This window comes from Musa acuminata, chromosome BXJ2-2 (assembly GCF_036884655.1).
Source record: "Musa acuminata AAA Group cultivar baxijiao chromosome BXJ2-2, Cavendish_Baxijiao_AAA, whole genome shotgun sequence".
Classification (NCBI taxonomy): Eukaryota; Viridiplantae; Streptophyta; class Magnoliopsida; order Zingiberales; family Musaceae; genus Musa; species Musa acuminata.
The window spans coordinates 1802234-1816211 of record NC_088339.1 but is presented as its reverse complement, the minus strand read 5'-3'; the positions used below and the strand labels follow the sequence as shown (position 1 = coordinate 1816211).

At 36.9% G+C, this 13978-nt stretch overlaps 1 protein-coding gene across 1 annotated transcript; it reads right to left on the bottom strand.

Annotated features, from left to right (window-relative positions):
• Positions 1 to 1568: 1568 nt before the first annotated feature.
• On the bottom strand, positions 1569 to 12778 carry LOC135604883 (protein ENHANCED DISEASE RESISTANCE 2-like). Its single transcript, XM_065094536.1, has 22 exons — positions 12148 to 12778; positions 11302 to 11376; positions 11125 to 11178; positions 10953 to 11018; positions 10821 to 10879; positions 8599 to 8639; positions 8360 to 8449; positions 8241 to 8287; positions 8067 to 8167; positions 7585 to 7680; positions 7430 to 7494; positions 7273 to 7344; positions 7010 to 7153; positions 6590 to 6900; positions 5457 to 5529; positions 5201 to 5376; positions 4065 to 4166; positions 3927 to 3977; positions 3679 to 3822; positions 3496 to 3591; positions 2026 to 2127; positions 1569 to 1816 (listed from the first exon to the last, which is right to left on the bottom strand). Exons 1-22 carry the CDS (start codon positions 12271 to 12273, stop codon positions 1721 to 1723), a joined length of 2187 nt encoding a protein of 728 aa, XP_064950608.1. The 5' UTR covers positions 12274 to 12778; the 3' UTR covers positions 1569 to 1720.
• Between the last annotated feature and the right edge of the window lie 1200 nt (positions 12779 to 13978).

Here is a 13978-nt window from a genome sequence, read left to right as displayed (position 1 = left end):
TAGACCCATAATGGCTTCAAAACTTGGAGCCAAGATTTAAATCCCTGAGATTTCGGGGTACGGGCGGTACCACCGCCTGCAACCTAACATTGGGCGATACCATTGCCCAGTCTAGTGGTACCACCGCTTGATAGTCTCCCGGAGACTGTGTCTGGGCGGTACCATCGCCTAAACTGGCGGTATCACCGCCTGACATAGTCTCGGAGACTATGCTATGACAGTTTCACATATTTGGTCACTATTTGAGCCTTTTATTTGGCCCAACACTTAGTTTGCCCCTAATTGAGTTGGTTTAATTATATTCTAAACCAACTCAATTAGACTCTAAACTAACTCGATCTAGATATAATCGATTATAAGCGAATTCTTGTTATCCGACATTTCATTAGTTCATCCGGCGCTGTCCGATCCTTTGGCGCATCATCCTCTCATTTGGTGTATTGCCTAATCGGCATATTGTCTTCTCGCAACATCCAATCTTCTTGGCGCAATGTCTGATCTTCTTGGCTCGATACCCGAATTCACAGCTCGAAGCCTTCTGCCAATACGTCGACCGTTCCTCCGACCCGACGTCCAATCTTCTGACATATTTGCTTCGGCCCAATGTTCGATTTCTCCTGCTTTAATCAATTTATCTTTTCTGATCGACGTTAGCCCTGGGTTACTCAAAACGCTCATTAGATCACAAACACATCAATTGATTTCATCATCAAAATCCGAGATTTAACAATATTATACCAATTTATTTAGTTATAAGGATACCGATGAATATACTGTTAGCATAAACATTTTAAATTAAGAATTTAAATTTAACGAAGTTAATAGAACCTATACTAAAGACTGATGAAGGGGGTGATACAACCGTATAGAGTGTGCTTTTGGCCATTCAGTGGAGTGGCTGAAACCAATGGGGGTCAAGTTCTTGAGACTTTTTGGAACTTGACTTTGACTTGAAAAAGTATGTGAACTTACGAGAAATAAATAAATAACAGCATCGAGGAGAGGCATTTAGTGCAATCTTCATAATGTAATCTAATCTGAGACCGGCACCGAAGACCAATTTAATCTTCCTCCAAAGGACAAGTTTTTGCAAGCAGGGATTCTGAAAACTTCAGTTTGCAAACAACACAGATGAATCCAATCTCTGAGGTTTTAGCAAAATGGCTGGCAGATGTGTGCCAACAACCAGAGGCACAGTTGAACAGCTATTGAAGATAGAGATTCATATATGTGAATGACTTCCTGATGATGTCAAACATAGCAGGAAGAGATCAAGCATGCATTGTATGACAAACTAATCACATGCTCCAAGTTCACAACTGGGTCTTGGTGTAAACACACAACAGACCTTGCGGAGATGAGGATGGAGAACATTGTCAGATAGACAAGTTGTGGCCAGCAGCTGCAGAACATCACGTTTCTTCACAAGCACAGGATTAATGTAGTTCTCCTGCTTGCTCGAGAACTTTAAGCTTTTTTCATCATTTGCTTTTCAGTGAAGTTAGAACATCAAAAATCCTTGGGTTCCGTATTCAACATTGTCTTTCCCCCCCACGATTCTAAAGGAAATTATACATTGATTTGACACCGTTAGGAAGAATCATCCAATGAAATTGATCTGCCAATCAACAAAACGATGAGAATAAACATACCTAGCCAAGTTTTTGATGGAATAAAATCTCATAAAAAATCAAAATTAGGCAACAAGTTCATCTTAATATCACCATGAACTAATCTGAACAGCTTGGGAGATATCAAGATGGTTCAACCGACAAGTTCCAAGAAGGACCTCTGGAAGCTCTTCTTGTGTATCACCCTGCATGTTACCAACATGAAAAGGTTTTTGATGCAAAAGAAAATTATTTTTCTCCTCACATGCCTTGAAGAATATTAGTTTCATCATATTCAAATTAAACTTTTGATTGTTTTGTTGCTTGTTTCTTTGGTCATAGACATGATCTGACATTGGTGCCAAATTAACATATATAACCTGATCCAGGCAATTTGATAAGAAAGAATGCATACCTGAATCAGGAATGCCATTTCGATCACCAAACTATTCAAGTAACCAACAACGAGACTGACAACACCCTTGGCGATTGATGATGAACCAACATCGATCGCGAGCTGGATATTCACATTTATACAAAGTATAAGCTCCTAGAAATAATAATCCAAGATGGAGTACCTTTAAAATGTGCATCAAGTCATCCCATCTCAGAGGATTTGTAACATATTCTCAAGGTGATGATCATTTGAAGAAAAAAGAGGCATGCTTAGATAGACGACATTTTTAACCAGTTTTACAGTACATGCATGGATGTCGTCTTAGATTGTTTAATAAGGTAGGAAAAACATTTCTACCACATATTGGCAAAGATTATTGCAGGTCATACTGCATTACATCATGTAACCTAAATTGGATGCACCCACTATTCCCACACCATCTTTGAGTAGCAATATTACCTTTGGCTCCAAGAATTTTAGTTTCCAACCATCCAAGAGAATTAAACTTAGCAATAGGTTAAATACCCACACATATTACTAAATATAGCTATTTTCCAAGAATTTTGAACAGTTAAGTTTGGTTTTCATCTAGACTTGACGGTTAAAGCTTATGCTTTTGGCAATAAAGTTTATCCAAGTAACCTTTCTGTTGCTAATATTTGAATAGATCCAAGAAATTCTTAATCATGGTTTGCGATTTTGCCCAAACAAATTGGTACCGATAATTATCCAGTACATGGACCACTCCCATTTCAGGCCATTCGGTTCGGTCCAATTAATATATATATATATATATATATATATATATATATATATATATATATATATCCTCTCCATTTCGATGTTTGGAGCATCAAAATCATGAGCCCTCCACTCCATTTCAATGCACAAAGCATCGCGCCAGCTCTCATTCACTGCCACCAACACACTTACTGCCTCCCATGGACCTCTTTGCAGGTACACTTTCTCCTCCTCTTCCTCCACCGCCTCCCTTCTTCCTTTATCTCCGTTCTTCTTTTTCCCTCCTCCTCAGCATTCGTTATCATGGTATATTCTAGAATACCATGTGTAGATACACTAGATTGGACCAAACTTATACTAGTCCGACCATGGACCGGCATAGGTTTGATATCTGAAATTACATTCATGGATTTTGATCAGTACCTGAAATTGCATTTGTTGATCTTAATCATTAATTTTTGAAATGGGAATTGATGATTTAAATTGCAATGGGAATCATGCCCAGCGAGTATAATGAATCAACAAACACTCCATGGATGATTGCTAGAGTCACTCATAACACAACATATGCAGAAGTTGTCAACAAATATATGCATTAATGATATCATATTCTCATTTATAACTCAATAGTACCAGTTGTAAACACCTTGATGTTTCCCTAGTGTCAAAAGGGAATTACCTAATGCAAAAAGCTCTAATTGGCATTGTGCGAAACTTTGATGTAGCTAGCAGCATATGTAAGCTTACCTCAATGTAGTTGCTCCCGTGAAAATAATTGATTTCAAGCGCTTGACCGATTAGACATGCTTTCTTACCGACACTTTGCTTCACTAACCATGAACCCTGAAGCACCAAAAAAAAAATCAAACATATAAGAAAAAAATTATGTATAATTATAATAACCAAACAGATGATAGCATGCGTGCATACCTTTGATATACATGGGATTAGTTTAAACCTTGAGTTCCTATATGAATCATCTCCTCTCACAAAATTTTTAAGAAAGGGAACATTTTCCAATGGAGTGTCCATCATATAATATAAAGCTAGACTGTATGTGGTCAAACCTGGGACCTATTTGCATAGACTATGATCAGAAACATGGATATTAAGGATTTACTTTTTGGCACAGGAGACTGGTATCACCTCCATGAATTTAGAAAAATCAAGTAACATACCTGCATGTGCACAACAAAGAAAAACTCGCTGCCACCTTGTGCTGCATATTTCTGCAAGATTTAAAGTTTAGCTTTTATGACAAAGAAATTCCAATAAGAGTATAACTATTGTGTATTATAAGTGATATCTAGAGATACCTGAACAATCCCCCCGGTTCGATTACCAAGATTATCTTCACGCTTGTCTGATTTCAGCCAATCAGCAGCTACCATCTGCATCAAGGTAGTATTGGCTTTTACCTACATAAAAGTTAAATTGATAAATACTCTTGCAACAAATCAAATTCATAAAACATACGTGATAACAAGTTTCAGCATGTTATATTAGACGAATCTAGAAGAACTGTCACAATTCAATGATGATAGTGCACACTAGTGGTGCTTGCTGTAGGATGTGATTGAATGCTTTGAGCATGCAGAGAGGAAAGCCTTCTTGTTGTTTAATGTGTGTGATGATAAGTGGTATCATGTGCATTATTTGGAAGTTCTGTTATGAGTCTAAAGTTGAGGAGGCTTTGATAATGGCAATTTGATGTGTAAAAGAACTGGTAAACACATGAGTGCACATAAGTTATCGTGTGTGTAGAATAGATGATCTAAATCACTGCCTAAACTGTAAGACAGTCTAGATAATCCCCTAAGCCTCCAGCTGCTTAGCTAATGATCATATATTTCAGACCTTGTTGAGGACAGGTAGCTGACAGCTACTGACAGTACTGAGTTCCAAAATAGTGTTCTGAAAGAAGGGATCATCACTGAATCATAGCATGTGAACAAAGAAGGGGCATATGCTGATAAGCAGGAAAAGTTGGGTGGCCAATATTTTACAGGTAAGCATTACTTTGATATCTTTAGCCCAAAAGTTTTGAGTGCTTTCTCATCTTGTCCAAATATTTGTTTGAAGGAAACAAATTTTCAAGCACATTACTTGGATTTTCTGTTTCCCAAGGAAATATGATCTTGACTAATGTAATTGACTATCAAACAGAAAATAAAACAATGGTATCCTCTCAATTTATGATCACTAAGGATGATGGTACTTAATTTATATGATACTGCTTTGATTAGAATAACCACAAACCTAAGATTTAAAGGAATCTGCAGAAGATTTAGAATTCCTTAAGTTATTTCCCAACTGATGCTAGGAAAATGTAGTCTTAAGCATGTGATGATCATGCACTAAGTTTCGCCAATTGCCTAGCAATTTTAAGCAAAGAACATGTCATTTCTTCAGTTTTAAGTGAAACAATATGAACATGTAACTAAATAGGCACCTTTTGATGGTCGTGCAAGTAAGATTCACCACGAATTGCGAATGTAGAAGGATCTGCCATTGCCCAACTACAAGCCATTCTACAACTTGGATCTTTTGGAAGAGTGGTCCCATAGCTACATGGCATGCTATCTCCAATAGATTCATCTTCTAATTCAGCATAGAAATAACAAGTAAATTACATAAAATGCAACAGCAACTATTAGGATAAAACAATGATATCAGTCTCATAAAAATCTAAAATAATAGTGTGGAACCTGTGATATCATGCAACTTCTTTATGAAAACTGCAGTTGTAGGTAACTTGTCTTGGCATTGGTCCTGAATTAACTGAGAAAAAAAATATCATGCTATAAATAACATGATTTCCCAAGAAGAGAGCAGCATGAACCAAGAAAACATGTTTGTGCAACTTCATAATTTTCTGGAGTATATAACATTGTTATTTCAGCCATCATGGTTTAAGATATGTGCAGTCTAATAACATAAATGTACAATTAACTTATCTTACTTGGTTGATCTTCAAGTACATGATGCTTGTGAATGCCCACAAAACATGTACCACATGTGATCAGGAATTATATAGCCATTAAGTTTTGCAAGTGAATCATTTCAATACTGAATAAACTGGACTTTTTTACAATCAAAGATTAAAGTGCAGTTACATACATGAGAACCACGAGGCATTCATCTTTCTATCAGACTTCTCTAGGTCACTAATGCAATATACTTTACATATCATATTAGATCTTCAGTGAACACTGTCAGTTTTTGGAATGGTCCAAGGCTACCAGTCAATAGCAGCTCAATTCCTTTAAGTACTCGATGAGATTCATGATAAGTTGCATTCAACATGTTCAAGTATATAAAATATGACCATGGCAGTCAATAATAATTAACATGGAATTTATTATTTTAGCATGAAACCAGAACATGGGAAGGGTATCACTATGGATATATCTATGAAATTCATATGAGCAACAGCATGATGTGGCATGAAGATATGAAGCACAGAACTCACTGTGTCATTGTATGGATAGCATATGGATGGCATGAAGCACCTCCTAGTTATCACCATACCTGTGCTAGTAATCACTAAATCAATAACTACATCATTATCTTCATCACGGCTGATTTGGATTTCTTTCATTACTTCTGGTCAGCAAATTAAACTACAGCCAAGCCCAAAAAGAAACTACAAAGTACGAACAATTACTAGGGACATAGATGCTAGGTTTAAATGGATCGAACAATTAATCTGTTTGAGAAGGAAATCAGAAAATCTCAATATTTACTAATTCCCAGAGAGGTGGACGAGGAACAAAAATAGAATGGTAGAGAAGCATTATCTGCTTTCCAGCAAAAAAACATCACATGACAAAAGTCTAACCTGGGATTGCATGCCTTCATCAGAAGGACAATAGTTTTCTGTTTGATCATACTCTGATTCAGTAAGAACATCAAAGAATTCATCAGCTGCATCATTCAGTTGATTTGATGATCCATTTCCAGTATGTCTGGGAGGAGACATTTGTGACTCTTCTACGAAGTTTTCAATTTTACTATTCTCATCCACTGTTTGCATGTCTAGTTTAATTTGTTCCTCAATCTGTGGCAATATAATCTCTCTTGTCAGACCATCTAATGTGAAATCTGAGAATGCACAGTTACCAAGTTTTGCACGGAAGAATTCTCGAAGAGCTGCTCAGTACATAATTGAAATTCACATTCAACACACAATCAGAAATCATAAGATAGAGGATATGTTATTGGAAAATCACAAAAGTATTTCTCATGATAAAAACAATACCTGCAACCCTTCCTAGCATCTTCATTGTAATACTTGCATATGAGGTAAACATATTTGATTTCCAAAATTTCCAATCAATTGCAAGCATATGCTTCACAACTGATTGTTTTCCTTGGTTCACGGGAGATATTTCGTAGCCTCCACCTACAACAGGCAGAACAAAGAACAACCTCAAATATTGACTATAATTAATCTTGCATACTTATGGCAATTTAACCCAGTCTTCACCAAAGTTTCATTGCTAAATAGTAAGCATACGTTACTTTTAAGACAAGCACGGACATAGCCTCTTTCAGGTTGGCATTTATAGTGGATCACTGAGTGATATAGGATAACTGTTCAAAATTTTAAAAAAGTAATAATTAGTCCATGGTAAAACTCTGGTCATGAAATTTTTCAAGAATTAATAAATTGCAATACCATATGTTCCATCATCTTCCTTCCTCCAGGAACGCTTTAATATTAAATCCCTTCTTTTCATTCCCCTGAAAAATCAATCCAATAGTATTGAGCAAGAGGTGATCGGTTACTAGCAGACAACTCAATCTTTAAAAATATTGGAAACCATATCTAACCATGGTAGCCAATCACCACGCAGCTTCTTGTGGATAATATCAGTGTGTTCATCCAAGCTCTCAACCACATTACCCTCCAACAGGCAAAAATCCCATCTGCAAGATATTTAAATGCTTCGTTTATTAGAAAAAGTACAGTAAAACCTATGTTTAGTAAATTGCATGACTCAATTATGAATTTGATTTCCGTTATTCGTCCCTCTTTGACTGACAGTCACATAGCTTTCTTAAATTTTGAAGACCTGGTACCAGATTGCTCTAAATCTGCCTGTTATACATAACTGTGGTTTGCATTGTATACCTGTGGACTAAAGAATCCTCTGATTATATTATCACAGAGGGCAATGATTTTGTCGAATTGCAAATTTTTCTGTCCAGTGTTTTACTTGAATCAAATAGTAAATCACCATGGCACGAATAAAAGAGCACACATGATGTCATATGACATAAAGCTCTGGACAGTTAGAAAGTTGCAATCTTACTCTGATCTTGACTGTCCAAGAGACATCACTGTCTGGAAAATGGCCTCAGAAGATGCATCAATGACACCGACTGCCATCATACCTGGATGATCATCCCTATGCTGAGGAATGTAGAATTTTTTTTAGTTCACCAAGAAACCCATGATCATGCCTCTTTTGGAGTGATATAGATACCTTGGTAGGAGAACCAACATCTTTTTCTTCTTTAAACAGCCGTAAGCCTATATGAAAAAAAATATTTATGTCTTCTAGAACTTCAATTAGAAAAATAAAAGAAAATTCCAAGATATTACCATTTTTACAGCCAATTATCATCCACATGGAAGGAGAGATGGCATCAAATATCAGTGGATCAGCATGGATACATGAGTGAACTGTCCAATCTAGAGAGTTTGAACAAGGTAAGAAAGTATAACAACTAGGTAGAAAGAGATTGGATCAAGCCAATAAAACCTGCTAAGGGATTGACAAAATAATATGAACTATTTTGTGTGAAAAATAGATCGGACCAAGCCAATAAAACCAGGCTTACCTATGGAGTGCATGCGACTCCTCACATTCCTGTGGTTCAACCTGGATATTATGATACTAGTCAATGAGAACTGCATAAACAAATGCTTTAGCAGCATATATCCTAAAACAAAAAGCTGACTTATAACATTAGGAAGCAAAGGTTAGAGTCAACCATCATGCTTCATGAGACACAAAAGAACCATGTATGCACATGTCCTGGAGTGCACAGTTCTAGCCTACGTAATATTTGGCACCATAAGGATCTTGAAACTTTTAACAGAGACTGGTCTGGAAGACAACCTAGATTAAGATCACAAGTACTGCCACAAACCTTCATCTATGGAACATTTCTTTCATGTAGCCACTACAAAATAATTCCAACTCATGGAAGGATAAAGGCCATAATGATCTGTTACCCTGTTTATAACACAAAAGGAGACCTAGAGAGAAATGAATAAAAATTTGTTTCATTTGTTTTGACAAAAGATCATCAAAGTTTAACAGTCCAGGTACTAGATCTATCTTAATAATAAATATGAACCAATAAATAACAACTAAAGGAAACCAAACAAGTAGCCCCATGTTGGTTGAGAATCTTTTGTCGATCTATGCGAAACTCATTTTATCCTAGTCCTTCCGGACAATTCAACGTGAAAACTGAAGCTTATATAAATCAGAATTGGCTATCACTCAACACAGAGAACCTTCAAGTTACTAAAAACCACCCTTATATAACATATGGCATTCCCCACTAAGTAGCCTTCCGATTTTAAATTTATTTTGTCAACCATAAAGCAAAGCAGCTTAACTTTCAACTTCATATTGGATAAAGTTTTGTATATCCATAATTTAATCTGACACAATATATATGTATATAAACATATCTAACTTGACGCTGAAATATAACCAATTTGACTGAAGTCTGTGAAAAATCTTTTTCCATCACTTCAATATTGTTAATGTAATGCTTCTTCCATATCTACACTCACAGTTGTTAAACTTACGGAAGACCGAAAAACCAAATAACTGGCTCATGTCAGCCTGTATAATTTATCATGATTGATATTGTTGAACCTTGAAAGCATGATATGCAAACATTGTCTAGCTTCTGTCCTTTTTTATTTCCTCCATTTTCTTGTTCCTTCTCCTTATGCAGTGCATTTTGGTCTGGACCCATGTTGTCATCAAAGTTCACTTTATTTTGTTTTTTGTTTTCCTTTCAGTTATCTCTTGACCTATTGCTCCTGCTATTGTTAAACTATATTTGTTGCTACCTACCATCAATATTTTCATTTAATTTCAATATCTTTTGTCTCACCATTTCACTTTTATTTTTTAAAATTCAGTTTTTTTTGTTTTAGGCTATACTTCTTCTTTTCCTTTCCGTTTGCTTCTACCACTGAAATGATTTCTATTATTTTATGTGTTTTATCATGATTTGCTACTAATTCTGCTGCTGGTGCTTAAGTGCTTCTCATTTCTTTTAGTTGTGCTGTTACTGTTTCTGTATCATGGCATATTATTGCATCCTCTTGTTTTCTGAGTCATATAATTGATGTCACTTTCTCATATCTTTCTCTTTTTGTGCAATTACATAATAATTTTTTTATTTGTTCTTTTCCTGTTTTCTTTTTTGCACTTGAGACTTAAGAGATACTGCTTCCTAATTATTATATTTTTCATAGATAGTCAAGCAATTGCATTTTTGTTTTCTTAATGAAGTAACATCTATTGGCACAGCTACAACAATCTGGCCTCGCTTTTGCACCTTTTTTGTTTGGTCAACTACATGAATGAAAATAAGAAAATAAGAAAATAAGGTGGTTATTTTGTCATTGAGATATTTTTTTTGAACTTTTTAGATGTGCCACCTAAAGTCCATTGGCTGGTCTCCTTGACAGTCTAGGCACTACTTAGGAAGTTAGGCTAATGCAGTCACAAGGCCAAACGCACACAACATTGTCTCTTCCCCCTTATTTTCTTCCTCTTCCTGTATAATCTCATAAATTTCATGATGATGCTGATCTAATAGCCACTTGTAGCATGTAGAGCATCATAGGGACTGCTAAATGCTAGACAAATTGGGCATGTAACCTAAAAAAACTGTAGCTTCGACCATGCGACAAGAGAGCAATGTTTATATGACCACAATGAACCAATAAGATTAGCACGCTTGTCAAAATTGAACTACTATTGTCCAACATGAAACTAGCTAAATGTAAAGAAATAGTGACGTATGACCTAAAGGATTGTCGTCTTCTCTTTGTACAAGCCACATTGTTTTCTTCTTTGTTTGGGTTCTCCTGCAAACACCAAAATATGTTATGATATATATGTTAACAAATATCAAAGCAACCAGAGAAGGCACCAAACCATAAATGCAGCTTCAATTATGTTTCTGATCCACCTAGCTGCTTCTTCAGAGCTCCTTGCGCCCAACTGCAGTATTAAAATAATCTCAGACCATTGCCAAATGACCAAAATCAGAACCAGAAACCAAGAACCAACTACTGGTACTTGTCGCTCTAGGCACAAACTCATGTACCTTTAATTGATTGCTGGGATTGGAAGTGCTACAGATGGTAAATATATATAAGACCTGGCAACAACCAATAACATTTACAACCAAGAAACAAGCTTTGTAAAATTTTGAAATTGTGAAATGAACTGGAAAAGGTAAAAGTATGTTCTGCAAGTAAAGATAATCAGGGATCGCCTTTACATTTCTCTGTATGCTCTCTCGACCATTGTCTGTGATACGCGTGCTGGAACAAATCAATACACTTCTTAGAGGAACCTGAGAGTACAACAGATGCACATAATGAGAACTGATGAGAATTTTAGCATGATCATTATGCCTTTTCATGAATACAATGCTTAATAGTCAAACAGTTATGAGCCTATGCAGTATCCAAATGGAAACTTCACATGATAGAAAAGAGTCTAGAAAAGAGATTCATGCAATAACACACTGACCCTAACACTTACTTCCGCTACCAGTAATAATCAAACTTGAACTTCTAACAACATTGTCAAAACTCCGACTTCACAGCGCTTCTTCCTCTTGTTATCTTTTGCTTTAAATATCATTCAACCAAGAAATTAATCAAGAGGCACTTACTAGAGAACAAAAAAAGCATCTTTGTCTCTGAATTGGTTGTTCAATCGTATGGATTTAGAGCACATGTTCCTTTGAATGCCGGCAAATGCCGTTTTCCATTCGGCGACATTAAATTCAACACAATCAGAAATCAAACAGAACTCCGACAAAGAACAAGAAGAAACAAAAATGTCCATCATAGAAAGAAGAGCAGTGCCCCAAACATCTCTCTTTCCAACAGACCCAACGCTTCGTATTCAACCAATCGAAGAAAAGATTAAAAGATCCCATCTTTTTCCCTAACAAACAAACCAACAGCTAAAAAATCTTTCTTTCTCGTTCTTTATCCAAACGAAACAAGCAAAAACGCATGTTTCTTTCTTTTCTTGAACGAAATGGACGGAACGAGTACGACAAGACAAACCAAGAAATCAGTGGGGAGATGCGAGGGGGAGGGGTCCCGAGTACCTCTCTGTCGGACGCCGGCACGCCTTTGTAGCAATTGAGGGCGTTACCTTCGAGGACGAAGTATCTTTTCCGGGTGTAATGCAGTCCCAGACGATTGCACCGGACGAGCTGCAGCCACCCCTCCATGTTTCGATCCCCTTCGTCCCTCTTAAAGATACACCTTGGAAATCCCTCCCTCTCTCTCTCTCTCTCTTTCCGAGCTCAAATGCCTCAGAAAGGTGCGACCTTTTTTATATTCTCCTACCGCCGAGGAAGATGTAGGAGGTAGCAAATCCTTAGCAGCAGCAGCGACCGTAGTAAATGTTGAAGTTGGCAGCTGCGGGAAGCGAATCAATGTTCGATTACAATATGTGTTTCCGCCTTGCCGGTGGTGGTTGTGATAAACATGTAATCTTGTAAGAATTACAAAGAGGGAAGGAGGGCGGGAGGTGTCGTTGTAGTAGCAGTAGTAGTAGTATATATATGTCGGTGATGTCTGACGCCACCTTTCCCCTCGTCTCAGAGAACGAGAGAGGGGACTCAGAGGAGGCCCAATTAACTCCAAATTCCCACCACCTCCACCACTTCCTACACCACCACCAACCCTTCTTAAGCTCCTCTCCTCCTCCCTTCCTTGAATTGCTCAAAGCAATACAACCAATTCTCCTTCTCTCTCTCTCTCTCTCTCTCTCTCTCTCTCTCTCTCTCTCTCTCTCTCTCTCTCTCTCTCTAAACTTGTTGTCCTCCTCTGTCTGCTTCAAAAAAAGCCACACAATTGTAGGAGCTCCTGAGGCAAACCATGAGTTGGCCGTGGTGCCATCCTCATACGACTATTGCTTTTATTTGGCATATTAACTGTGACAATATCAAATCAAGACTGCAATGTCCCACCATTTGGATGAACAGGATTCAGCATCCATCCTAGAATTGCTCTTCTTTTTATGTTCTTCAATTATAACTCAAACAGGTAGCTACATTTTTTATCTCTCTCAGCAGCCTCTCAACCTTCAAAGTTGACATGGGCTCTTTTCTTCTTAGGAATATGTGTACTATGTGATGCAATAAAACTCTTTTGACTTTTTTACTTGAAAATACTCGTGTTGCTTCTAAATTTTCAAAAAATAACATGACTTTATTGTTTCATCTGACCTTCCACAAAAATTCTATCAAACTTAGACCAGTCTAAAAGTCCTCTTCGTGGATCTTCCGATGAATCTCCTTCCACTAAAATCTTTTCTATCCTTAATTTTGTGTATAAATAAATAAATGGCTTCTTTGTACTGGTAACATTCTGACACACTACTAGATTCTAGAGTCGGAAGACATGTACTCTGCTTCCTCTTTCTTGTCGCAATCAATACATGAAGGCTTACATGGGTGTTGTGTGTTAAAAGACGAAATCGAATCATCCTTGATGGATCATTTGTTTGCTGTGCAATGCAATGTACTGCTACATTTTGATCACTAAATTTTAGTGGTGGAAAAAGTCTTTGAGTTTATTTAGGCAATAAATATCAGGGAATGGGTAACGAGGGACACTAATGAGCTGGTCTCCTCGGTCAAAAATAGCAAAGTGGTAGGTGCTAAATCATTGACCAAAAGGTTAGCTCCCATATTTGGGAATGAATTCTTGTTATTAGTATGATAACGTGTGGTCCTCTTCCTCCTTAGATTCTTACAACATCAAAGTCAATGGCTCACTTCTTCCTACCTGTAGTTTTAGGCCCATATTTATTTTATTGTGTGCCCTGTTATTTTATCAGGTTATTTTTTTTCTTAAATATGATATTATTTATTTTTGATAAAAAAGGGTATGTTTCGTGCATCAAATACACGAGAGGCTCCGATCGAT